At 44.7% G+C, this 27,255-nt stretch overlaps 2 protein-coding genes and 1 long non-coding RNA gene across 4 annotated transcripts; 2 read left to right on the top strand and 1 right to left on the bottom strand.

Moving 5' to 3' along the window:
- Positions 1-138: 138 nt before the first annotated feature.
- Positions 139-26,905, bottom strand: LOC309668551. 2 transcript variants are annotated; one of them, XR_014268850.1, is made up of 4 exons: positions 26,767-26,905; positions 19,802-19,909; positions 18,634-18,724; positions 139-236 (listed from the first exon to the last, which is right to left on the bottom strand). It is a non-coding gene; the product is annotated as an uncharacterized lncRNA (long non-coding RNA). The 2 variants fall into 2 exon arrangements; XR_014268851.1 differs by lacking the exon at positions 139-236 and having other exon boundaries at positions 18,603-18,724.
- Positions 12,670-13,734, top strand: CX3CR1 (C-X3-C motif chemokine receptor 1; the record flags this gene model as incomplete). The annotated part of the gene is made up of 1 exon (XM_082478997.1): positions 12,670-13,734. The coding sequence occupies one exon, from the start codon at positions 12,670-12,672 to the stop codon at positions 13,732-13,734; it is 1,065 nt and encodes a 354-aa protein (XP_082335123.1).
- CCR4 (C-C motif chemokine receptor 4) lies at positions 24,455-26,744 on the top strand. The gene is made up of 2 exons (XM_082478998.1): positions 24,455-24,472; positions 25,556-26,744. The coding sequence occupies exon 2, from the start codon at positions 25,572-25,574 to the stop codon at positions 26,646-26,648; it is 1,077 nt and encodes a 358-aa protein (XP_082335124.1). The 5' UTR covers positions 24,455-24,472; positions 25,556-25,571; the 3' UTR covers positions 26,649-26,744.
- Positions 26,906-27,255: the final 350 nt, after the last annotated feature.

The following is a 27,255-nucleotide window of genomic DNA, read 5'->3' as shown; positions in this document are numbered from 1 at the left end:
AAGCCTTCATCGCCTTTCTGAATCTTACCGTTCTCACACAAGGAGAATGTTTCCTTAGTACCGTATACCAGAAATTATCTTTCTGAAAGGTGAAAGTTCATAATTTTGGCAGTCATAGCTCCTAGTTTCTGTGTGTGGGGAGAAACCAGCTGTCAGCCTTTTCATGTTTTCCTCAAAAACAGTGCAGAGTTCATTTCATCTATTTTTAAAGAAGTGACAGGATGGGGCTGCTGGCACTTGTCAGAGAAAAAGGAGAAAAATGTGAGTTTTGCAAATCTGCTGCTCTGGCCCTTTACTATTCCCTAACTTTTAAACTTTATTTTCAACAGTGTATCTTTGCTGTTCCTGGCTAGCACTTAACCAGGTATCGGTTCCCTGATTATTTCCATGGGCGCTTATCCTGGCCCATGCAGTTGACATCACTTGCATAATTTGGCTGATGCTGGAGGCCCACTCTTTGACCTTTGGTATATTGCTGTGTAGCTGTTGGGCATGTGACCTTTGCTAGTTAAAGTGTCATGTCATGAAAAAAAATGCAATTGGCAGAAATACCAGAACTTATACAAGACTATTTGCCTGGCAACTCGCTACACCGATCAACAAGCTACAGCTCAGACAACCTGGAAGATGCTCTCTGCCCCAAAAACCCCATCCAGCTCAGTCAGTATGGAGGCACCACAACTATGCCTTTGGGAAGAAGGCATTTTAACCTCCCTTGGCATCTGAGGCAGGGACAGTACCTGGAGGTGTTTCCAGGACTATATTCCTGCGTGTGCCAGAGGACCTTGTTATTGGTACAGCCCCAAACTGGACATGGTGTCTCGGATCACCATAATAACACACCCCACTGCACAGCCTCCTGCCTGGTTGCACCGCAGAACTGCTTTGTGTGCCCCGGCGGTGCCTGGAAATGTGCCCTGCGGCATCCCCATTGTAGGTGCACCCGTAACGCAACCCTGAGAACGATGCTTGAATCAGGGGCTGTGAAGGCTCCTTGATTAATGAACATGCCAATGCTTTAAACCCTCAGACTCCACCAATCCTTTGGGAGCCCTGAGCTGCAGGGAGATGTTGCTCTCAAAAATCTTGTTTATGGCTAAAGAGAAGGCACGATGTATGTATAGGTAAAGCCAAGAACTAATTGTTAGTGTAATGGCAGTCTCAAGGTGCCAATCGTTATCGGTCTAGGTCTGCTGGTTGCAGAAAAAGGAACAATACTAACGCAGACAAAATTGTTTTGCACACACGTAGTTTCTAGGCCTTTTCCTGGTGGTATGCTCACCCTTCCTCTGCTCCTCTGGGTCCCAAGGCTGGTGGTGTCACCCAGGTGGTGGTGGTGGGGTGGGGTGCTAGAGCCAGCTGTCAGCATCTCGAGCCCTTCCCTGGGACGAATGCGATGTTCACAGCAATGTTTTTTTCTGCCTCTCTCTAGGACCTGCTTGGGGTCATTTCTATACGTTTGCTAACATGCTTCTACACCTTCTTCTGTCTTCACTGGTCTGCAGCTTCATGTTACTCCCAATTTACTATGTGGAGTGCTCCTTATGTATGTTAGGTACTGGTCTTGTTCTGTTTGTTACTGCTAAAACTAGTTTTGCCAGCTCCAGGTCTGCATTTTTTAACTGTCCACCAGCGAGTTGTGTATAGCTGTGGGGGTCCCCAGTGCCAGCCTGTGCCCCATCTTTTACCACCCTGTGCATGTAGTCCCCTATGCTGCATCCCGTGCCCCCACCGCTCAAGGTCCCCGCTATCATAACGGACTCACATTTCTCAACACTCTACCCTTGGGCAGGAGTCAGAAATACCTCATTCTGCATAGGATAGGGGGCACCGAGGGGTTGAGAACTTTTACAAGCTGAGTATGAAGCTCCTCGGGCATTTCTGTCTGCTGTGCAAGTCCTGTCCCTCCATAAGCACTTCTGCCCTTCTGGGTGGCCGCATCCCGCTTCACAGTTTCACAAGGCGCCAGCAAGACCAGAGCAGAGCACATTAATACTTTCTCAGCGCAACCCTGAAGCTCAGCCCAGGAAGCTGCCCTGCCAAAGTTCACATGTTTCGTAGGGTAGGCATGAGCACCAGAGAAGAGGAAATATACATTTAAAGCCAAACAGGCTCGGCTTGAAGAAAACATTGGGTTTCAATGCAGCTATGAATTAAGGTAAGAGACAATTATATTTTAGCTGTAAGGATGACAACAAATGGTGTCTTGTGAACTTAAGGAAACTTTTCACTGCTTAGTGCTTGGAATGTAAGTGATATTTAATTTGGGTAAAGATGATGTGGGTAATGTTTACAAATTGTGAAAGCAGAAAGGGGAACACTTTTATTAATCAAAGTGGACCATAGCAGAGAAATTTTATTCGGTGGCTAATTATTTGTGGCATCTTGTGGTAAGAGAAATATTCTCCCTGGCTAGAAGTCCTCAAGGTTAAAGCAATATGCTAATAGATGACTAGTGTGCAGCATTAGCCCAGAAGGACAAACTAAGAAGATAAACCCTTCTACTTCATTAAATGTTTTTTGTTAGATGTCTGCAGGGGTTTCACAACTCACCAGCATTGCTTGCTTTTAGTTTTCGTCAGTGAACCAACATCCCAAACATCACTGACACGGAAAGACAGCCCAACATAGAAACTCTGGTAGAGAGGATAGAAAGTGTCTGATGCCAACAGACCGGCGAGGGAATGGCAGAAATTCAAAAAACTTGAAAACCCAGCTTTCTCTATGACCACATTACTTAATTTCTTTGTGACTCAGCTTTCCATAGGAAGGATGTTGCACAAAGATGTCTGCTGGTTTGGGTGAGACATTTGGGTAATACAGTGGTGGCAGCCTGTGAAGTACTTGTGTGATACAAATACAGACCCAGAAACAGTGGCTACCAAAATCTGGTCTGTTGGGGCAGACCTTGTTAAGAGACAGCACAGCCAGAGGCAGTGAACTGGGCAACAGGATAAAAGACAGCAACTGCAATGAATTACAAGGGTTTGGGCAGTGCAGGAAAAGTCCAAAACAGAGAGGAAAAGGCTAAAGTTTGACAAAGGAGGACACTTAGTAAATTGAAAATAAATCACATAGTAAATGTGATCTTCCCCGGAAGGGGCTGGCAACTCCAGTACTTAAATCTCACCCAGACGCAGTCCAGGTATAATATGCTCTGCTTTCTAAAATGAGGCTGGACAAGATGATTTAACAGATCTCCCAATTCTAGAGAGCTATCTCAGATTTCTCAAGGATGCTGAGGCAATGTGAGCTTATTAATAACAAAAAGAGAGGGCAGTAAGTAAACAGGCGCCGCAATAAATGTGTCAAGAGGACAGAACTAACGGTAACCATAAACAAGTACAAACAGTGCACACAGCTACAATCATCTGTTTTCACTGTCCCTTCAACAGAAAATACAAAAGAAATTTGAATGCCACTTAGGAAAGGAAGGCCCGGGAGAAAGAAATACTGAGAAAGAGCAGGTAAGAGAAAATGCAGGCAAAACACTCAAGTATATGTGTAAAAAAAGATATGAGAGTGTAATGAGCAACTGTGCAACTAGAATGGGCAAACAGGGGAACTAACAGGCTGGAGGAGATACCTGTGAAACAGATTTTCCAGGAAAATCCCGATCCTGGCAATCACCATCCAGTCAGATGACAGCCCCAAACACCCAGTGCTCCGCAGGCAGCTCTTGGGAGGGTGCCTGGTCCCTCCCCAGTTCTGCCACTGCCCTCCGGCAGCTGAGCTGAAGTGCTCCCCAGCCTCTGCGAGGACAAAAATAAATACTGCTCTTCAACATGGTTCTCGCACCATTTCTGTAATTTCCCATCCCCTGGCTGGTCCCTGGGGGCAGGACACTGCCTGGAAACCATCTCAGGTTGCAGAGGTTCTGCAGAGGACCCTTGGATATGGCCTTAGGATCAAGACCACAAAATCATGATCCTGAGAGGGACAGATGAAACGTTCAGAACCATTTCAGTGACTTTTTTGAACCTCAATTTTAAGATCCAGGGGGAACACAGGAGTCTGAATCATACTGTCAGGTCATATTTCCTAAATGCGTAAATCATTTCTGAAATGGATATTTAAGGATATGACCTCCTTATGGCCAGATTTCTAAAGGGACTTTGACTGACAGAGGTTCACACTGATGCCTTGTGGCATTTTCAGAACTTCCCCCCCCCCAGTGCTTAGCTCCCATTCAGAAGAATGATTTGAATCAGTGATGACTCCCCAGGGAAATGCCTTGATGTAACTACCTGCTTCTTCACTTGCTCAAGATCATGGCCTGAAACCTGAACCTATACTCTGCTCCATGAAGGAGCAGGTGGGACCCCAGGCATGCAGGCACCAAGTCTCCTACATGGCCACCTTGCCAGCTCCAGAGGGACTTTGTCCTCTCTGGAGTTGAGAGAAGGAGCTGAAACCACCAAAAGCCTCAGCTTACAGCTTTTGCTGTAAGTACACCAGCAACCACAGGGGTGAGCTGCCAGGGGTTTGGTAGGGTTTGCCATGGCCCCAGCAAACCACACGCCGCTGCAGTCCTGTCCCTCCCGGATGGCTCACAGCAAGTCTTCCTGGTGGGGCAACAAAACCAGCAAGTGGAGGGACATCACTGGGGGCAGGATTCGCCCAGGGCATTGGGGTTCAGTCCCCTGTGCCCGCTTTGCTGTGACGGTAGCACAACCAGCCTGAGTGAGGCCACTGGCCCAGCCAGATGGACCATGCACTGATGGAGCAAGAGCAAGATCTTGTTCAAAATAATACCTCTGTGGTTGCTCTGAAACACAGGCAGTGAAGCCCTCACCACTGGCAGAGACAGCAGTAAGTCCATGTCTTGGGTTGTTTGTTGTTTTTTTTTTTTAAATCAGAGTACATCTAATTTTGATGCGGTGATTTAAGCTGAAACTTGTGCCCTGGTTACTTGCTGTCCTGCAGTTATCCCCCGGTTAGCATGGAGCGTCTTTGAGAAAGCACTCTCCAATGCTATAAAGCCTTAGGTGAAGGCGAGAGAGATCCTGGGGACTTTGGACTCTATACTATCCCTTCCTGCCTTCCATGATCCAAGCCTGATCTTTTCAGATATTTTTTTTTTTTTAACCAGAACTATTGGTTTAAGTTTGTAGATTTGCATGCTGCTCATCTCCAGCTAGTGCTGTCTGCTTCTCATTTAGTTTTTTATGGTGGTGTAAAAATTGCAGAACTGGTTCAGGGAAGGGGCATTTTTTTCAACTCTCTGACCTAGATGTAAAGGGATCACAGTCCTCTGCAATATTCAGGCTTATATTTACCTTAATCAGCAGTGGTTTGATTGACTTCCATTTCTGGGAGCTTTATTTAGGACACCTTAAATGCCTTAATTTTCAAAAAGCCTCAGCATCGTGCTTCTGCACCTTGAACTCCACCTTGAGTTGGAAAATCCAATAACGAAGCAGTCCAGATCGCTACTTGCTATTAAAAAAACTTATCCTCAAAGTCTTGGGGGGAGCCTCTATAAATTATATCACCCAAATCGATGTGCAGTTGTTAGGCTTGCAGAACTCTGCCTGGCCACAGAAATGGTCCAGCTGAACTGAGAATAAATCACAGAAGAAACACCAAAGAAAGGGACTTCCTCACCTTAAAGTAATCAGGGAAGGACTGGGGGAGCGGGGAGCAAGGATGCGTCTGGGATTATACCACATCCACTCAGAAGCAATGGAGGAACGATAGAAGAACTGGTTAGAAGTAGAGAAAACACACTGGGTTTCACAGAGGCAGTGCAGACTGGCTGATAACAATATCCCTGTCCCCAAACTGTGCTGCTTTCCACAGCCGTCATACAGCCTTCCGTCTAAATCAACCCCAGCAGCTGCTCCGCGTTCTTCATGGGACCCCGCTTCCTTCCTGGGGGTCCCACCCCAGGATCTGGGCTGGCTACTGCTGGTGAAGTGCCTGGGGAGAGGACACTTTGGCTTTTTCAGTCATTTATTACCAAAAGAGAGACGTGTCTGTTAAGCCGAGTGTGTCCCAATAGCCCATTTGCTCTGCCTCCCTGCCTGTTGGGGGCTGTAGGGTTTTGGCCAGTACCCCCCTGCTGAGCTCCTCCACCGTGTCTGGCTGTCTTCTCGTGACATGGAGACCCTCAGACACGCAAAAATCGCCTTTTCCTACTTGAAGTCCATTCCCATCATTAGCCTTTCACCATTAAAAATGTGTACCTAGCTTGCATGTTTCTGGTTTGAATTTCCATGCGTTGGTTTACGGGTATGGCTAATCCCACTAAATTAGCAAGGCTATTAACATGAGCAAAAGTGAAGTCAAGGTTTATCAAAGCATGCCTACAGCCCCAGTATCAAGCTCTGCCATGGTAAAGACTTCCCCCTTTTGTCCCTTCCTTCCCATTTAGCACCTCTTTAAGCACCCGAGGGTTGCATCAGCTTTTCTTACTGTGACATGTGGCCGGGATCTCGGTTTCAGAGTCTGCCCATATCAGCAGTCAGGTTTCCTAGCGGATGCACCCCCACTCTCGAGACGTGGTCTGTGTTGTTTATCTCCCGAGCATGTCACTTGGGCTACATTAAAGCCAACATGAATCATCCCAGAAGCCCCAGATTACTCAGATCTGTCTGAATCACTGTCCAATTCTCTAACTCTTCTATCACTTCCCTCTGCCAGCTCCGATTCCCAACCTGTTTTCAGACCAGTGATGAAAATACTGAAGAGTTTTTGGCTTTGAACTGGTAGTTCCCGCAGGCATTTGACAAGCAATATTCCTAGTTTGGGAAGGCTTCCTCCATAGATGGCTGGCTTTAGAGATCTGACAGCTAACCAGCCCAAACCCCAGTGTAAGCCTTTGTTGGGCTTATGTTGCTTGGGGCTGGTGAGGTGTGTCAACCAAACAAGTGGGCAGTGCAAGTCAAAGCTCCAACCCTCCCGCGTAGTACTCTTTATCAACCTTGTAGTCTCCTCAGATGTCCAAACTAAAGCTTCTTTTCCACAAAGCCATGCAGACTGGCATTAGCTGCACACTCCCCCTTTACTGTTTAAATTTTATCTTGCCCAGGTTAAGGGTTAGGTTGCACTCGCTGTTTCGCCTTGGTTCCCGCTTTCGAAGACTGGCATTGTGTCAGCTACCTCCAGCACCCGTAGGGGTGGAACGGGGAGAACGTCTGCCCACTTCAGGACTGAATAAAAGACTCATATTTAAGATTTAAAGTAACTGCATCTGCTGTGCTGGACCTGCATTTGACCTCAGTGATCTAACACCATCCCAAGCACCTCCAGAGACTGTCCCCTAAGGACGGAGCCATCCTGCTTTGAAAGATAAGCTAAGTGAATTACAGGAACCAGTTGGGTGCAGGGCTAGAAAGCAGGCCCCATCTCTGGTTAGTGTATTGCCTGTAAGTCTAAGTTTTGGTTTTGGATATCATCCAAACCGTGGCTAGAGGTGTCTGCAGCGGTCTGGTGATTGCATGGTAGCTGCTTGGTGCCAGGCTGGTTAAGAGTTTCATCCAAAGTGCTATTAAGACTCGCATCAATCCTGTTAATTTCCACCCAGTTCTGGTTAATTGCCTTAAATCTCTTTTTTGTGTGTGTTAGAAGTGCCACCAGCAGCTTCGACATTTAATTTGGAAGTACCCGAGGACATTCCTGCGATCTCGCCAAGAATTGCCGGCTGTCGAGAAGCGGATGGGCGTAGTCGCAAACGCACAAAAGCAACGGCATTTATATTTGGGTAAAGTGGTGGCAGCTCAGATCGAAGGGTGAGAAAGGCGTAACGCACCCATAGGGTTTCACAGGGCTTCCCACAAAGCTTCCCTGGGCCAGCTGAAGCATCGTCCCGTTCAGCTTGTGCTGAAATCATGCTTGACTTATGTGAGAAAAGCGTGTAAGCCAGCCTCACCCAGAAACGCTGACTAAGGTGTGAAAATCTTGCCGAGACTTAAACGCTTTTATCAGTCTGTTGTGCAAATCTGAAGGGTGACCCTCTGGCAGAGGCCCGGGCTTGGTTATGTTTTTTAACTCCTTCTTACACGGTGACGGCAGAAGCGTTACGGAGAGCCGAAGTGCTCGCAAGACCTCTCTTCTTGGCAGGAAAGCTTGTAACATGGCACTTGGCTGAAGCGCCAAGGGCGATGACTGGAAAGATCAGATGCAGGAAGAGGATTTGGCTCATGTCTCACCCAGCCTGATGCCAATGCAGCTTCTGTTGCTTAGAGGAGTTTGTCTCTCTCTCGTAATTTCACTTCCCTATGTCTTACATACCACACGCATGGTTATTGGGAATAGCTGGGTTGAGAAACAGGGGTTTTGGTCCTGCAGACTAGTGTATTTTAGATAGCTATAAACGTGATTAAAAGCAGAAGTGTTTGCGGGGAGTAGGGTGTAAAACTGCTGGGGAAATCTGGAGACAGAGCAAAGTGGTGGAGCAGTTCCATGAGAAGCAGAAGTGAATCTACTATTTTCTGTACTCAGCAAGGGAAAGCGCCTGGTGGAGGGACCTTGCAGCCCCGCGGTCCTTCTTCAGCGTCCTCGATGCTCTTCAGTTAACTTTGTCCCTTAGGCGTACATTTATCATAAGCGCAAGAGGGAAAGTTGGGCCAAAGCTGACAGTGAGAAGACTATAGTGTGTGCTGCAGTGGGCTTTGGGAGGCTGATGGAGAGTACCTGGCAGGGAAGGATGATGGGTGGGCAGAGCTGTTTCCTCACTTTAAAGTGTGATAAAATGTCATCACATTATGCCTAATCGGCATGGGATCTTTTGGGGGGGCCCTCTGGAGTTTGGAGCCCACCTGTTGAGCACCATCAGCTTAAGCTGAGCAAAGTGGTATCAGAGGAGCAAAATATTCAAAACAAACTGGTGGCATTGCATATGCAGGATGGGTGGCAGCAGGAAGATATGTGTGTGGTTGGTGATACACAAAATCCAGGAGTTAAAGAGTGAACAAGCCACAGGCTGTGCCAGCAGTTTCGGATGCCAATGCCATTTTGGTAAGCGCAGTTCTTGCTTGCCCTCAGATGTGCTGTGCAGGATCTCGCCCTTCCCATTGACCACGGGCTTTGCAACCACCCATCCAGGGGTAAGGGAAATAATTTGCTACTTTAGAAATAAATGATCTCCATCAATGAGCTAGAGATTACCTGACCGAAAAGTACTTCAGGAAAAACCCTGGCCCGAGCAGTGTTCCTCTTTGCTTCATTAAGGCCGGGAGCCCACCCTGCACCTCCGTGTAAATGTTGGCCTGTGAAGAAGGTGGCCATTCCCACACCCAGCTTTCTCTCCAGGTAATGTCAGTGGGAGCAGCCTGTGCAGAAGTCTGCCAGACCTGAGGGCTACCCTGTGGTGGGAGCTGCATTTCCTTATGCGTGTGAAATCCTCCCTGCACCCAACAGAGCGCAGCGGCTCGGATGGACACATATGGAAACTCTCCAGAGGAACAAGCTGTCTTTCTAGATGTGAATTAAGAGAGAGAGCATGGGAAAGGCCAGCACAGCCAGTGGCTCTGAGAGGAGAGCAAACTAATGTGTGCTCCCTCTCTCCAGATCAGGGATTTCACACAGCACCACCGAGCAGCCCTCTCTGGATGCCCACACAGTTAGCAAAGATGTTAATGGCATCAGAGCAGGTAGCCATTAGGTTTTTATTCTGTGCATGAGAGGACTCCTACCTGTCACACCAGGAGAGACATGTCTGAAACAGGAACTCACATAGCAGAGAAGAAGCTGGGGCACTTTGCAGGGACATTGTAGCCTCTGCCCAGCTTTGTCACAGAGTCACAAAGTTAGGATGGGACTTCTGGAGGTCTCTGGTCCAAACCTCTGCTCAGAGCAGGGCCAGATGAGTTTCAAATATCTCCAAAGGATCTCACAACCTCCCTGAAGCGCTGTCCCAGTGTTTGACCACCCTCACAGGGGATTTTTTTTCCATGTAGTAAGTAATGATTTCCCATGGCTTTGCCACTTATTCCTCTGAGGAAAGTTGTCTGCTTCACCTTTACACCTTCTCACTAGATCCCTCTTGAGTCTCTTGTTGAGGCTGATCAAACCCAGTTCTCAGCATCTTCTCATACACCAGGTGCTCCAGCCCCAATCGTTTTGGTAGCCCTCAACTACTGCACACCAGTGCATTGGTGAAGAACTGGCTGTGGAGCACATCAGCCCACAGAGTAAGACGGAGGCTCTGGCGCTGTGCAGATGGGTGCAAAAACAGCTCAGTGGCAAGGAGCTGGGTGGGCTAGCGTAGCGACTCCTATTCAGCACAAGAGACTTGGTGTACCCTCACACTCCTTTTCATTTTAAAGGCACCTGCTGTGTTACGTTTACCCTCAGAAGAGGAGAGTCAGGATGAACAAGTGGAAAATGATGGGCTATTTGGATTATGCACGATGTCCTCCGCTCATTTCTGTATCCCTCTCACGGTTTTTTAAAGTAATGAGTGAACAGACACACGAAGAGATGAGGAACCTGTCACACATCTCTGCAGGCAACTCTAATTACTTATCTTACCAGTAGAAAATTAGTATCTTGCTTGCAATTACCGTCAGCTTCTGCCCCAGCACCTAGGCATTTCCTATTTGTCCCCTTTAATTCTGCTGGTGTCAGACACCACATTGCCCAAAGCTGGAGGATTAAACCAGGCTGCAAGCAAGTGTCTGGACAGACTCTGCAGGTGGGCTCAGCTCCCAGTTCAAGTGGAAAGGCACTGCAAGAGGTGCTCAGCCCATGGGTGTGCCTGCCTGCTGCAAACAGCCTTCCCCGCGCCATGCCCATATGCCCCGAAACTACCAGCGCTGAGACAGCCCTTCTTCTAGCCTTCTTTTCCTGTGCAAAACCACAAAGATTGTTTTCTAATGACTGTGGGCACTTCTCATTTAAATGTTTTCAGGACAACTAGGCTTCAAACTGTCAGAATAAGAAGAAATTTTAAAATGGAGAGCCTGTGTTTCTACTAGCACACACACACAAAAAACCCAACCCTCTTTGAGAAATGGCTACAAAATAAGAGGCCAGACCTTGATGGCCCACACCACAAACGGCCCTCTGGCAATGAGGGGTTAGGAGAAAATGTCGCTATGGTCACAGCAGCCACCCATGGGGGAGTTTGTTGTAGTTACCACCACATCATATGAAACAAGGACTGTCTGACACCTCAGGAAATCTTTATTTCATGCTTGGTCTTTCAAGGCTTATTTTAAACAGAGGCTTTGAAAACTATTGCCACCAGTGCAATGCGGACATGTAGGCTGAGATTCCAACCACTTCACTCTTAAGTGTCAGAAGTGGGAGCAGTTACACACCATCGCCATCTACCACTGAGTAATGTGCCCATGCTCATCGTGGAGGATCATCAACACTCATCATGGAGTTTCATCAACGCAGTCAGCAGAGTCTGGAAAGCAGCCTGTCTTGTTTTCAAGCAGATTTGGCCCAACCTGCATTGAATCAGATGCACTGCTCTTCATTGGCTGTACTGATTACATCTCCCACTAACAGAGGATGTAAACATCTGTATTAGAGACAGCTTATGGTCACTGAACTGAGTCCCTTTCTCTACAGTCAACAGGGGTTGCTGTAAGAAGGTTTTGGCACTTTGACCAAGGGGTAGTTGCAGTTTAGTTATCACTGGCCTTTTCTTTCAGTCTTACCTTTAGCAGGCTGGTTTGGCCACGTTGTCATGTCCCTGGGCTTCTGCACAGCGTATCACACCCATATCCTTCATTTCCTACAGCAAGGATGGATACTTACAAGGTCGTTACCCCAACCAGGGAGCAGAGCTAATTCAGTAACATCTGCAGCCCCCTAGGATTTTTGGTTCCTGCAAACAGAAATCTTTGCAGAGACTTGAACACCACATCCCAAGGGAGCACAGAGGAACCGACAGGTGCCCTGAGTTCCTAGATGTGCAGACCAGCAAGCCCAGAGGTCAGACACCTGCACCTGATACTCTCTTTGGGTGCAGCCTCTGAGCTAACAAGCCCTGGCTCCAACCTGACTACCCCGCAGCCAAGGTGGGAGCGCCCATGAGACACTTTGGTGCTAGAGGAAAGTGTCAATGTAGTTTCTTTTCTTTTGATTATAGGATGATTTTTGTAAAAACCTCATCAAAGATATGCTTGCTCCCAACAGATGTCCCAGTGCAAACTGCTTCTCCCACGTTGGCAAGCATCTGCTCACACCTGGCCAAACTGGGCATCGCACCACACTTCCACCCTGGGGTTAATGGGTGGGGGGAGACTGGACTCTTGGTGGTGTTGACAGGCATCACATGCTCATCAACAGCTACATGTGAGGTGGTATCGTTTCCTGCTGCCCAACAGACTGGGAGAGTGCCTGCATTTCTCACGCTGCAATGCACCACCTGCAGAGCTCAGTTAGTTGGATGTCGGTTTGCTGCTGCTTCTGCTGCTCTTCCGATACGCAGGGGCTTATTCGACAGCCCTTGAAATTCTCGTTTATGTTTTCTTATCCTAAAGAGATAATTTTCAGTGAAATACATGTAACAGCAGAGTCTGGACTTATGTTGGTAAATACCATCACCTCCGCAGTGATACAACTCTCGCTAATCCAAATAGTGAGAAAATCCCAAAGCGTGTGTGTTGGTGAGGTCTCACAGTGTTTTACCAGTGCAGATACTCGATCTCTCTCTCTAATATTATTCTCTTTTCCCTTTTCATGTTGCCTCTAGCCAGAAAATCCAGCATGACGGAAGCATTCACAGCAACGACAGCTGAATACAGTTACGATGAACACGCTTTTTCCTGCAATAAGACTGACATCCAAGAATTTGGGAAAATATTTCTACCACTATTTTACACCGCAGTGTTTGCTCTTGGCCTCACAGGGAATCTAATGGTGGTTTTTGCCATTGTGAAAGAAGGCAGTAAAAAAAGCATCACTGACATCTATCTCCTGAGCCTGGCTATCTCAGACCTTCTCTTCGTGGTCTCCCTCCCTTTCTGGGCTTCCAACACGGTGCGTGGATGGACCCTCGGGACTATTTCATGCACAGCTGTTTCCTCCCTGTATTACATCGGTTTCTTTGGGGGCATGTTCTTTATCACTGTTATCAGTATCGACAGATACTTGGCCATTGTCCGGGCAACCTATTCTCTGAAATCCAGAACAGTGAAACATGGCTTTCTTATAACCTGTGGAGTATGGGCAATAGCGGTTTTAGTTTCAGTGCCACATTTTGTGTTCTCCCAGCTGGTAGAAAATGACTGCACTTCTGTGTTCCCTGAGGAGCTGGAGAACTTCTGGCCGGTGTTCTGCAATGTGCAGCTGAACACCATTGGCTTTTTCATCCCAGTCTGTGTCATATGCTATTGCTACTGTGGGATCGTCAAAACCCTGCTGTCCTGCAAGAATCAGAAAAAAACACGAGCCATAAAACTGATCTTGATTGTGGTGGTCGTGTTTTTTCTGTTTTGGTCCCCCTACAATGTACTGATTTTTCTAGAGACTTTAAAGCACTATAAGTTATTCACAAGTTGCAACCAAATTAAATCATTGGACTACGCGATGCACCTGACCGAAACCATTGCATTCAGTCACTGTTGCCTCAACCCTCTTATCTATGCCTTTGCTGGGGAAAAATTCAGGAAATACCTTTATCGTGTCTGCTTAAAGTACTGTCCATTCCTGTGTTTCTGTGGCCCCTGCAGTCGCTACCAGGTCACCCATTCGGCTAGCTGTGCAGAAAGCGTCGCCATCAGCAACATAACCCTGAACACCAGTGACCCGGATGGCTCTGTCTTCGCCTAAAAGGCTCTGTGAAGAAGAAATATGTGTAAATAAGCCTTCTGCAGCGCCAGACACTGCTGAGAGATTGCCATTACCCATATGAAAAGACTTATGGCTGCACTGAATTACTGACATGCCTCTCGTTAAGCATTAAATATTCTAAAACAGTAAAGATTTTAGAAATGAAAGCAGTACCACATGTCAAGGTTGAACATGGAATTGAATCAAGAGAGAAGAAGAGGGAAAACAGAAGCAAAAGCAGAGCTCTGTGCCTAGAACAGGAGATGGAGAAGAATTTAGGGATAGGGAAGCTGTTAAACAGCTTCATCACTGTAATTTGTGCTTGTGTCAGTGTATGCATAAGTGGTACAAAGGTATATAAACCTAAACTACTTTTTTACGGGAAAAGACATCTCTTTAATAAATGATAGCTGACTTAGCAAAGGGGAGCATTTTTGATAGCAAAGGGGTATAGTTTTGATACTATATATCCAAAGCAAGAGATTTTGGGGTTACTGATTGCAATAAATGTTTCACCTGTGCTTTCACACCTAATAAAATCCTACTGTTAAAAAAAGATGTTTCTGAATACACGTTTAGTGCCAACAATGCACTCAGTGTTTATAGCATGCAATAATCAGAGCAAGGACTGTCTTTAAGGATTTGGGACCCGACCTGGAGCTGATCCCAGCCAGCAGGCATCTCTCCTAATTTCTGTGGGCTGTGGCCTGAGCCAAAGGCCAGAGTCTGGGGGAGCGCTTCTCTCAACACATCCCGAAACGCTCTGCTGAGCGAGGGGCTGCCAGCTTGATCAATGGACATCAGCACACACTGGGACAACTGGATCTGGAGGTACGGGTTTGGGGATCATTGTGCTTGGCCCAAATGTGGCACGATCAAGCTGTGAATATTTTGCAGAGCATGGTAAAAGCATGTGCTTCACACCCCTGCTCTCTTGCCACATGTTGTAAAGACCAAACGTGTCTACACCATCACAGACAACGGCTTTTGGGACAAAAAAAACACTTGCCCTTGCTGCTCACCACAACATTCCTCAACCTTTGTGGCCTCTCCCACCACAGCTGATTTCCCCAGGGAAATCTGCAGGTGTACTCAGATTCAGTGTGTCCCGGAGGACACAATTACCATGTGCACTCCACAGCCTCTAAATATCCTTTTTACTCTCGCAGTGACAATGCATTGGGGCTGGAAAATGTCAATTCAACAAGTGAGAGTCCTTCCCCAGGGGCCTTCTCGGGAAGCTCCTGCCATCATCTGCTGCAGGAGCAAAGGAGATTTTTGTTGGCACTGTGGACTGGAGTTGGGTGAACAGAAAAAGGACTGTTGCCATCTATGAAGCTGAGATCACCTTACAAAGAAAAATCAAGGACCAGTCTTACAAAATGAGTCCATGCCAGTGGGACCCTATTTCTATACATTGATGGAACTGGCAATATATCAAATCTGATGAAACGCTCTCACTTTCCAACTAACACAAAAGCATTGTCCTAGCGTACCAGTGGGAGGAGTAGGCCCTTTGTTTGTGGACCTCCATACCACCTTGCTTCAAAGAAAGCTTGGAGGAGAACGTCTCCCCTGAGCAATTTTCTAGATGCAATAATTCAACAAATATTAAATATTCCATTTTTTGCTACTGAATGTTCAGCACAGTCTACGGTACAATAGCCCCTTTTCATAAAATGCCTTGTATTAGGTGTAAATATATTATATATGCTCAACTTTTAAAAATTCAGCTATAAGCAGACATACAGACTCCAGACCTGTTGGCTACAATTGTGTAGCATGAGTGTCACTTGAAATTAAATTACTTTTCAAAATTTAGTCTGTCTAAGCAAGTAAGAAAAAAAAAAATTCCTCCGCCCCACCTCCAAGCAAGTGGTATTTTTAAGAAATGCTATTTTTACAATGTTTTTTTAAAGAAACGCTAAGATGTGCAGAAAGAAAGAGGAAGGTACTCTGAGACTAAACAACAACTCATCTACATGAAATCAGCCTGAAGAGGGTGGATTGCCAGGCTGAGCAATGCACTCTCACTTGGTTTATTTAACTTTCCTTTTATTTTTCGAGCAATGGTGAATTACCGAGTGGGAAGAGTAAAAGGCACCTTTAAATATGATCCATGTGCTGTCTCCAGAATGAAAGGTTTTCTGGCAGCTCTCTAAGAAAAGAGAGCATTTTCCTGCCTAACCCCAGTAGTTTCCCAGGAATATCCTACCCATCACCAGCACCGTGCATCACAGCGCACAATCACACCTTCCAGGAGCATCTCCCCCCGGCAGTGCAGACTTGCTACTGTGAGTCAAACTGCCTCGACAGTTTTGCCTGAATCCTCTGCAAGCTGCGCTGTGCAAAACCGCATCTGCAAAAATCCTTCACTTCCAAGTCAAGGGATCCCCCCCGACAATCTGTGCTCTCCCGTCTTCTTTGCCACACTGGGCAATGGAAGGCTTCCAAGGATTGTCAGCATAACTTTGTCAATTATTATGCCATGTATCTGCAAGTTGTTATATAGAATTTGCTAATTACGTCCAAGGTCTTATTGCTCAGTATTTGAGCATTTGTATGAGAGAAAAAGCTTCAGGGGGGGTTCCAGGCATTGCAACAAGTAGCTAGTTCATACGCACGCCTCCTCATAGCAGAAGTGGTAAATCTTTGAAAACCCGTGGAAAACCTAAATCAACATTTTTGTTTTGTTTGCATTAGCAGAAAGAGTTTTGTTGTAATTGCCCCTTAAAAAACTTCAGTCTCCGTGAACCATACCAGTGCTCTGAGGGCAATCAGTACCAAACTACCAGGACAGGCTTCAGCTGCAGCGGAGACAGGCATTGCTGCTCTTCGCTGTGCTGCACTGTGCCAGCAAGCACAGGGAGCCGCAGCTCCTACCCACAACGTATCTCTGTTGCGATTTGTGACGCTCAATATTGTCTAGTTTCCTGGGTTTCTGCTAATTTTGTACATTACACTCCTTGAGGTATTCTTTGCACTGTTCGAGCCTGACCGAAAGCCCGCTGATGCCTCTTTAAGTCCCTCCGCTGCACTTTCAGTTAATCGTAGCCTTGATTTAAAGATACTGCTTCTCTTTCAAAGCCTCTGCAGCAGGAAACTGGTGTTTTCTAACTGCCCAGCTAGTTTACAACATACGCTTTTCTATGTACAGCACTAAAGCTGCATATATCCTTAGACTGGATCAACACATCCCCAAGAACTAGAAATATCCAGTTCCTACCCATAACATAGGAGAAAGTAAACCAGGATAAAACCTTTCCATCTGCCATAAATTAAGGATAGACTCTTGCTTATTTAGCAAGTTACAGTTTACACATGAAAATGCACACACACATGCACACTTGTTATATATATCTATTGAATAGTATTTGGTGGTGCAAAAATGTCAGGAAACCTCTGGGTTGGGTGGTGGGGTTGGGCTTTGGGGTTTTGAGGGGTGGTGAGCTATCTTTGCATCTTATTTTTTCATCATGATCAACTTTTTTCCTGTTTGAGAATCACACTGACACTTAACATAAATCTTTCCCCAGCTGGCTTACAGTTTGAGGAACTAATAAAACCCGAATCCAATGGTTCTCAGCAGGTTCATAACTATACTTCGTGTTCTACTTATAAATAGAATGAGACACCTACTTAGCCAAACTGCTTGCAGTGAGATACATGGACACCAGTACCTTTTTTAGGTGCCACTGTGAATCCCTCTTGCTCAAATATCACATCACAGTCCCAAAATCATAGGATTTACGTTTCTTCATTTCTAAGCTGAGCATGGCTGCTTTGGATTCTTTGCATCCACCTCTTGCGGTTTTTAACTTGTACAAAAAAACTTAGAAAAGCAGCCAGTCAGAGCATCTCCCTGAGCTGGGAAATTGCTCAGCAGTGAAAGCTGTAGTTTTCAGCACTGGCATCAGAAGGACTCAGTAGCCACATATTTCCTTTGGATTTAGGATTTGCAGGGAATGGATCTGAAGCCCTGGTTCGGGGTAGTCTGAAGTTTTAAGGCTATATTTCACAGATAAACTATTTCTAAATGCACTAGTTATGGGCTGGGTACAGTCATTTCTGTTTGGTTTCCATCACCTTTGCAAGGACCCTCACTGAGATCTTGTAGGTAGTACAAAACCCTTGTCCTAGCAGGACACTGTTGCCAACAAAGGGACAAGCTCCATCCATGCAAGTCCCAAACACAGGTGGGCTTTCCAGAGAAAAACTCAGTTACCAGCTTTATTCTTGTCAAATTCAAATTCTAAAAGTTGCAGTATGTCTTTCTGCTTTTGCAGTAGGTCTTTTTGCTTTTGCAGCTTCTAGCTGGTAACATTTTTCTTCTGCAGTTATTGCCCATGCATAGTGCTGTGCTTTGGCTAAGGCCATTTACATGCCACTTCCAAAATGGCCACATTTAGTAGTGAATGACATATTTTTTGTGATAAGGACTTACCCAGTCCTCCTCAAAGATTTACTGTTTGCACTTCAGTTTATTAAATCTGTAGGACACCTGGAACTCTAATGAAAACCTGTGACTTCCAGAGTTATTATTTTGAAATTAAAATCCAGTAATTGAAGCTAAAATTGAGAACATTTTAATGTGGCGGATGTAGCATTTATGGGCTAAATGCAAACTGCTTGTGGGAGAAATGCAGCTTCTGTCAGTTGCCTGCATATCCTGATATTTGAGCCAGCAACGTGCCCTGGTGGCCAAGAAGGCCAATGGCATCCTGGGGTGTATCAAGAAGAGCGTGGCCAGCAGGTCAGGGGAGGTTATCCTTCCCCTCTACTCTGCCCTGGTGAGGCTGCATTGTGAGGAGTATTGTGTCTCAGGAAATAGGTATCCTTGTACTGCTGTCAGCTGTTTTTTTTTCTAAGGGAGCCCTCATTTGAATCATTAAGGCTCACCATCACTTGGTCTCTTGTTCAGTTCCTTCTTCTCGGTCCCGTTGCTGGTCCCTGCTCTCCAGATCCTCCTGGTAGCTCAGGTTTCAGGAGGCTACAGCGCAAGGGATGGACAAAATACAAGCTACCATAAAGACAACACCGAATGCACAAGTCAGAGTCTACAGATCAAGTCAGATTCAGAAAAGGCAACTGTAGGCAGTGGCATACACCTTTTTACACAAGGCTAACAGCACCTGGAGCCAAATATTTCCCAAGTCACCAAAACCTCTTACTATCGCTGTAACCACCTTTGCTCATGCAGAACCCTCTGCCTTAAGCTCGATCCATCATTTCTTCTGCCCGTATTTAGTGTCAATGCTTTCTTTGCATCTCCACCAGAGGGTGGCATAATCAAACTCTATTGGACTTAAAAGTCATTCACGGTAAAGGAGGACACCCCAGCCTAGCTACTGGAGTCACTAATGAAGAAGCACAAAGTGCGAAAAATATATTTATGAGAAGAAAAAAATAGTCACTACATCCTGGTGCTGGAAAAAACATTAATTTCTTCCTTTGTTTTTTTATTTGCTTGATGTTATTGAGCAAATGAGAGCCTGTGAACGTTAAAGTAACTACAAGCAGTTTCACCAACAATTCACAAAACACATCGGAATATCTTGTGAATCACAAAGACCAGAGAGATGTTCCAATGAAAACCTTTTATTGTTGCTATCAGTGTTATTTCAGTGCCCCGAGTGGTTTCCCCTGCTACTAAAAGTGAACTGAGTATTACTTACAGCTTGTCTCAAAGAGGTTTTGCAGTGAAACAGCTTTTACTGTGTGATGGCAGAGTGTCTGGGTCTTAGCAAACATAGAAGATTAGTAATTAATAAGAGCAAGTATTGGTTCTGTCTCAGTATTGACCCTCTGCCAATGCTTTGGTTATCCTAACTATCTTCTTCTGTGTTACAACTGCCATGCGAAGAAAATGGCAGGAGAGACTGTGAAGATATTTGTTGCAGTTAGGATGGACCCAGTCTTTTACTAAGCTTTTGAAGACTACCAACAACTACAGTGTTTGAGACTTTGGGGTGCTACCACAAAGCAAACAGAAACCAAGGCTTTTACACCAGAATGTCATCATTCCTCTGTATCTAAACTCATTGCAATAAACATCAAACAAACTGACCTGAGGAGGAGACCTCTGCGATTCACTGCTGCCTTGTCTTTTTTTTTTTTTTTTCCTTTGGAGAGACCAGCCTTTATTGGGGACATCATAGTGACGGTTAGGTTATGTCTGGGAAATTTAAAAAAAGAAAAATTATATCTCAGGTATCGACTGCTCCTCAGAGTGGAAACAGCCCAAATTTGTCATCTTCCTATAGAAACAGCTTGGAAACGTTTGATAGATCACTGAACAAGACAAAGAAAGCTCCTCACAGTGTCATTTCACATTTAAGAAGAATACAACTCATGGTTTTTGCATCAGCAATTTTTATTTTAAGTAAAATTCAGCATACAAAATGACTGTTTCTGTCATATTTGAGGTTTGAAGTTTCAGTTCTTTTTTTATGAGTAGTTCTGGATATACCAGCTTTGCAAGCACAGCACATGGAAAGAAAGCAAATTAGGCTGAGGAAAACGATGGCCAGTACCATTCACAGAATTGCCACAAACAGCAGAATACATAGGACTGGACCACTGAAAGAAAAAAAAGATGCAGGGAACTGCAACTTAACAGTGTTGAGCAAGGAAAACAGATTTTGGGCTTAAATCTTTTGCTTGTCAGCACAAGCAGCTGTCTTAGCTAAAGGGAATTTGTATGTTCTAAAAGATTGAGGTAAATTATGAGTGAATCACCTGGGACAACAGTGTAGACAGATGTTGTTTCTAAAACTAGGAAATTAATTCAATTTCCTTTTTTAGGTCTCTGTCAGATTGGTTACATTTACTCATGTACAGAAAATTCTGAATAAATTAAGAATTACGAGGAAGAGAACTGCACAATGAATACGTGGCGCAAACACTTTGCTAACAAGCCAAGACTGGAACCACAGATGTGCAAAGTGCAATTCAACTTCACTTGAATTGCAAAAGAAGAACTGCACGTGGCCTGACCATGCAAGAAGGGGTTAGTCACCTGACAGAGTTTGTTAAGAAAGGTAATCTTTTGTCCAACTGTGACTTTGGCAGCCTGGATCCTGCACTGATCCACACAGTCAAAATACTGATTTTTGCAATAGTTGGCTATCTTTAGTTACCGTCATCTGCCTCTCTCCTGAAGCAGTCTCTTCCAGATGAGGACTTCTCTAAGAAACACTTCTGAATCATCTGTCCACGGCCAACACTGATGTCAGAAGGAATGGATGGTGCAGTGGTGTACCAGTGGTGAGTATCTCACAGCCTAGCTAGGGAGTTAGATAAACATGTACCTCCAGTCCTTCCTTGGGCAAGACTTAGGCATCCTGTAAACCAGCAAGTTTATGATAAGACTTTCTGTAAAAGGTAGGAGTGGCTGAAATCATCTTTTGGTAAGAGGAAAGGTTTTCATGGTTTGGGTTGTTCTGCTTTTTGCTTTTATTAAGTTCCCTTCTGTTGGTTTTAATGCAACCCCCCTTCCCCATCCCATATAAAAAGTTAATCTCCTCCCAGTCAAGCTAATCAGGTTTGGTCCACTTCTCTGCACTCTTGTGATTTATTTGGTCAGTGCCACACACTTGATACCATCTAGTACAGAGGTAAGTCCTCTTCTTCCTTCTCCCCTTCCCCTGCCAACCTGTTAGTTTTACAGCAATATCCTCTACATCTCACTGAGATCCCTCCCCCTTTCCTCTTCACCTCGTGGTCTCCTCCATCCCTTTTTTTTTTGTTAGTCTCTGCCAGGTTCTTCTCTGGGGAGGAGCTGAAAAACATATTAGAAGGGGACATCAGAGCACTCCCGCTATGGAATGCACTTATACTGAGTACCTTTTGCTCTTCTTTCTCTTCAAGTCATTGCAGGACCTTCACTCACACCACCATTTTCTGCATCATCTCATTTGCTCAGAGATTTCCTTTTTTTGGTCTTCTCTGCAGTTTTCCTCGCAGGCTGTCCAGGGGCTCTTTTCAGGAGGTGTTTCGGGGTTCATTTTTAACCTCTTGATTTTCCTGAAGTGGCAGATATGTTTTTAGCTTCATTTTTCTGGAGTTCATACATCCTAAGTTTTCAGCATCTGTAGCCACAACCATTCTTCTCCTTTTGTCGCTGAGCATTCCTCTTTCTGCAGGCAAGCTCTTGCTTAAAGTCTCCTTACGAAGACAGACCTTCCCGTTTGCTGATGCAGCACGAAATGCATTGGTGTGGGAGGCTTCAGCAACACAACTGCTGATTTACAGGACAGTGTGGTCCAGGCATTTTTCGTCACCTCACCACAGCCACATGCCCTGACAAGAAGCCTTTGCTGCACTACTCCTGTGGTGGTAGCAGCCCAACTTTTCACCCGAGGCAGCGAGCAGGAACAGAAAGCTGTACATTCACTACTTGAAAGTCTTTCTTCCAAGGAAGGACTGGGCAAAAGGCACTAGGCCAGACAGGTCCTTGGTACCTATAGGTACCTATAGGCCAGACTTGGTCCCTGGTAATCAATAAATTATGATTGAAAGATCAGAAGTGTATTTGAAGTGTGGTGTGTGTGCTAAGGGGAGGTCGATTGACCTCAAGAGGTTACGGGTGACGGGAAATCATCCCTTAACCAAGAAGGGTTCTTAGAGGGTAGAAGAGAGATTGCAACTGGATTCAATTCTATTCACTAATTCATCTGGAAATCAAGAAAAATCACCACTGATGAAATTCTAAGGAGAAACCTAGTTTGATGGACTGGAAAATAATCAGTGGGACAAGACAGGCATGCAGACGTACAGTGGTTTATTGAGGCAAAAGCATTACAGCCAAGACTAAGAACGAACAATGCCTACAGAGCAAGATGTGTTTTTTCCTGAAAAGCAGGTGCTTAAAGATTTTATGTCATTGTTATTGTGGGTGAAGAGCTGAACTTATGCCCCTAGTGCAACAACATGTCAAAGAGGAGATTAATGAAGCCCTTACATGGACAGAAGAGCATCAAGAGGAACAGTTCTAGTTTCTGTGAGCAGAGCTGATGAAACTGGTACCACAGTGTTGCCTGCTCATCTGATGTTCACATCTTTAAAGTACTGCTAGTAAACCGAAGAGAAGTACATGATCTGCAGAGCAATAACCTACACCAGAGGAACATCTCCCAGTGACAGACTTAAAAATCTCCACAGATGCAGCTTGTGAAAGACAACCAAGAAGCTACTTCCCATACAAGGACTTTATTCCGGTGAAACATGAAAACAGTAGATCCCACATCTTACGCTGTCTTCACATCAAGCTTTTCTGGAAGAAACACTTCAGCCAAATGTAAGTTATTGGGCAAAGTAATAATGACAGAGGCATATAGGGTAGCAGCAAATAGCATAACTGGAGAAAAAAAAAAAAAGCAAGCTATACCTGTGTTTGGAATAATACAGGAGGTTGACCTAGAAGACCTGTAACTTCTCCTGGACTGAGATCTATGATCCTTCCTACCCTCCCAACCACCTCCTGTAGCTTTCTTGTTTCTGCTTCTTTCTGTGACTCTACAGTTTCTCCTGCTAACGAGAAAGCAGCTCCTCCTGTTGAGAAATGGCTTCTACTTCTGCTTGGCTGGCCTTTTCTGGGACATAGAGGAGAGCAGCACTTGCCAGCTGCTAGCACAGCTGTTCTGCTGGTGGGACTCAAAGCCACCCCATTTGACTAGCGTTATGTCCTCTGTGCTTTCTTCTGCCATCCCAGAATCCCCCAAAAGACAGATAGGGCCCACCACACTCTCAGGAGAAATTCATAGAAGCTGCTGAGCTTCTCTGCCCTTACACTACACACACACACACACTTCCTACTTCTTATTTGATATTTTGACCACTATTACCATTTGTAGTCAGTAGTAGGAGGTAGATTTGCTGTACATAAAACCTGCTACGGGAGACATCAAGCAAAAAGGTAGTGTGAATTAACACACCTTCATTTCTTTTCTTAGCAAGATAAGTAGGAGTTAGGAAGATCAAACAACAATGAATAAAAGGAGCCTTCCCTGCACTAAACCTATACAGCTCTTTTCTTCTATAATTACATAGCGTAAGTTGCAAAATTAGTTATCTGGCAGAGGAGGACTAGAAACACACCTCCCACACACACCCCAAGTGCCTTCGTCCTCTCTGCTCACTACAGATGATCCTTTGATTATTTTTTTCTGAGATTAAGATGCATTTTAAAACCTGTAAGAAAGAACAAGGTTTCTGTTGAATGACAGCTGCTTAGTGGCATCTGCTTTTAATGATCATTGGGTAAGGTGAAGCTGCTTTAACTCGGTAATCAGGCTCTCAGTGGAAACTTTGCATTTCCTTACACATTATGTTTAATTTTGTTTCTGAGTTTAAAGGACCATCTCTGATGAGCATTGAAGAAAGAAGCACTTGTGATACAATCTGTAAGGAAGTACAAAGTTTCCGTTAAAAGACACAGCTACCTAGTGACATCTGCTTTTTGCAGCTGCTGGATATCGCTTTGTAGGCAGCACCTCCCTGGCAGAGCTACCTGGTGAGAAGCAAGTGATTCTGCACCCTTAGAGCAAAGAAGCTTCTTCACATCATCTGAGAAGAAAGGACAAGAAAAGGTAAAATTCACAAAATGCAGTTGCTGAAACAGTTGTGTATCATGTACGCTCACCACGTGTATGTATGACTGTGATGGTTTTTCATTTATCTTTTGTTGCTGTTCAAGTAATTTTTTAAAGCAGTTTTAAGAACTCCTGCATCATCAGAAGTAGGTGTGCGTGCGTTATGTGAGCGTATGTTTTCAGCTTTAAATATTTAAGTATATTATGCTGAACCTAGATTAGATTCAGGTATGTCTAGGTGCAGTCGTTGCAAAGCTGTCATCTCTAGACCACTCGTGTCAAACAGTTTTGTCCCTGTGACTTGTAATTCCAATTAAATTCCTCTCTGTGTATAATGCAACAGAACTGTAGGCTGGAGAGGTGTCTTGCCTGGGACTACACACAGTAGAGGTCAGGTTAATGATAGTCAATGTTCACTGTTATGTAGCAGCAATGTACAGTGCAAAGGCAAATAAAGCAATGATACTCACTTTCCTTCTGCTTTCCATTCATAAAAATAAGGACAAAGGGGAAGGTCATAACTCAGGTTTAGAAAAATTCTGGTACGTTAGGCTAGAATAATGACACTTGCTGTGATGTAAACGCACACAGTAATACAACAGCAATATGTTTGCACTGTGCCCAAGTTACTTACAGCAAAGGAAGATCACTTAAAACTCTGTCTCTGCCTATTAGAAAAGACCATACATACAAAAATGACAAATTCCTGTTATTGATTTAGCCAGTGAAGACAGCACTTGCTGAAAACTCGTGTCAGCTTTCAGTAAGCATAATTTCATTAGAAGGAAGAGTCAGATGCATTTTTGTTACTGACTTCTTAATGGTGATGTTTGCCTGATGGGAAAGGTGGGTGAAATCCTGAACTGCTATGAATAGTGGCTTTGCTTTTTACTTTATTCCACACAGGATTTATCCCTCTCTGATTTGATGTCTGTGGTCCATAGCTTTCATTCCTATTTGCTTTCCTCTCCGCCATTTGAACAGTGCTCTATGTGCTTGACATTCACGTTGCACAATGTTGCACGGACTAAGCACGTGCATGTTAAGGACAGTACATTTTGTGAGTATGCATATGCATCCCGTAATGCTTAAGGAGTGTTTGAGAACCTTTAATGAGAAGTGTGCTGGAACTGCAAGTTAGTCATTGCTAGTGATTCAGGCTTGTGGAGTAACCACACCGTCTTCACAGACTGAAACTCACTGACATTTTTATATTCTTTCCTTCTCAGGAACTGGGGAAAAAACATGAGTTCTTCAAGTACGGAGTCCTCTGAAGTTGAAATCTCAACCTTCTACGACTATTACGATAATTACAACGATGCTCCAAAACCATGCAGTAAGGAAAGCGTCAAGAGGTTTGCAGCCTCCTTTCTACCTGTCCTGTATACCCTAGTATTCCTGGTCGGGCTTACAGGAAACATTCTGGTCATTGTGGTCCTCTTAAAATACAAAAGGCTGAAGAGCATGACTGATGTGTACCTACTAAATCTCGCCATCTCAGATCTGCTCTTTGTTTTATCCTTGCCGTTCTGGTCTTATTTCACAATAGACCAATGGGTTTTTGGAACTCCCTGGTGTAAAATAATTTCATGGATCTACCTGGTTGGGTTTTACAGTGGGATATTTTTTATTATGCTTATGAGCATAGACAGATACCTTGCAATTGTTCGTGCAGTGTTTTCCTTGAAAGCAAGGACTGCCTTCCATGGCTTGATTACAAGCTTTGTTGTATGGCTAGTAGCTCTTTCAGCCTCAGTTCCAGAACTCGTATTTAGAGAATCTTTTAATGAAAATAATTATACTACCTGCAAGCTGAGATATCAAAGCAATTTCGTGACATGGAAACTTTTTTCCACTTTGGAAATCAACATTTTAGGGCTCCTAATCCCTTTTATAGTTATGACATTTTGCTACTCCATGATCATTAAAACATTAGTTCACTGTAGAAATGAGAAAAAGAATAAGGCTGTGAGGATGATCTTTGCTGTCATGATCATGTTTTTCTTCTTTTGGACCCCCTACAACATTGTTATTTTCTTACAACTGCTGGAAATCACGGGCGTCATTAGAGACTGCCAAGTGAGCAGGAACCTGGACTATGCTTTCCAGGTAACAGAAATCCTCGGCCTTTTTCACTGTTGCCTCAATCCAGTCATCTACTTCTTCATGGGGGAAAAATTTAAGAAGTACGTGAAGATGCTCTTTAAGAACTGGCAGTTACCTGGAGATATTTGCAATTGGTGTGGAGTTCACATCACTTACCACACTGAATCTACCAATTCATTCCACACACAATCTACAGGAGATCAAGACGCTCTGTAACGTCTTTCAGACCAACCACTGAAATCGCCAGCAAGCAAACTGACAAAAGCAGGAACTCTGAAAAGCTAAGCAAATGCACGTGCATTTAACAATAAACTAGTGCCAGATAATTACTTACTTCAGCTTTGATTTCTGCCTCTAGATTTTCTGAATATTATGACAGAAGGTGTCCTAGATGTGAAACGAGGGAGATGGACGTGCAAGTTTTATCATCTGCTGCGATTACAAATCACTGCTCGAATATAACAGCAGCCTCATCTCTCCATATAGCACTCTGCTGTGCTGCTTCTTTTTCACCAGCATCAAGACAGAGGTTGGCCTGCATGGAGGGGCAGAGCAGAGACAGCTGCTTGTCATCAGCATGTGCATGTGGAAGATATATTCACTTATTCAAGAAGGAGCGTTATTACTATATTTTTTTATTCTACAGTTAATCTGTGTAGGACTTGTTCGTTCTGACTCTTAGCAAGCTATTAACAGTACCTGCTACTGTTAAATGTTTCATCCAGGGAGAGAATACACCCTCTGACATTAAGAAAAAGGACACAAAATACATTCTTTATGTGCACAAAGACGCAAAGCAAATGCATTACATTGTGTTATAGAC

Source organism: Vanellus vanellus (assembly GCF_965231255.1).
Source record: "Vanellus vanellus genome assembly, chromosome: 2".
Classification (NCBI taxonomy): domain Eukaryota; kingdom Metazoa; phylum Chordata; class Aves; order Charadriiformes; family Charadriidae; genus Vanellus; species Vanellus vanellus.
The sequence above is the reverse complement of the archived record's forward strand: the minus strand, read 5'-3'. Positions and strand labels throughout refer to the sequence as shown.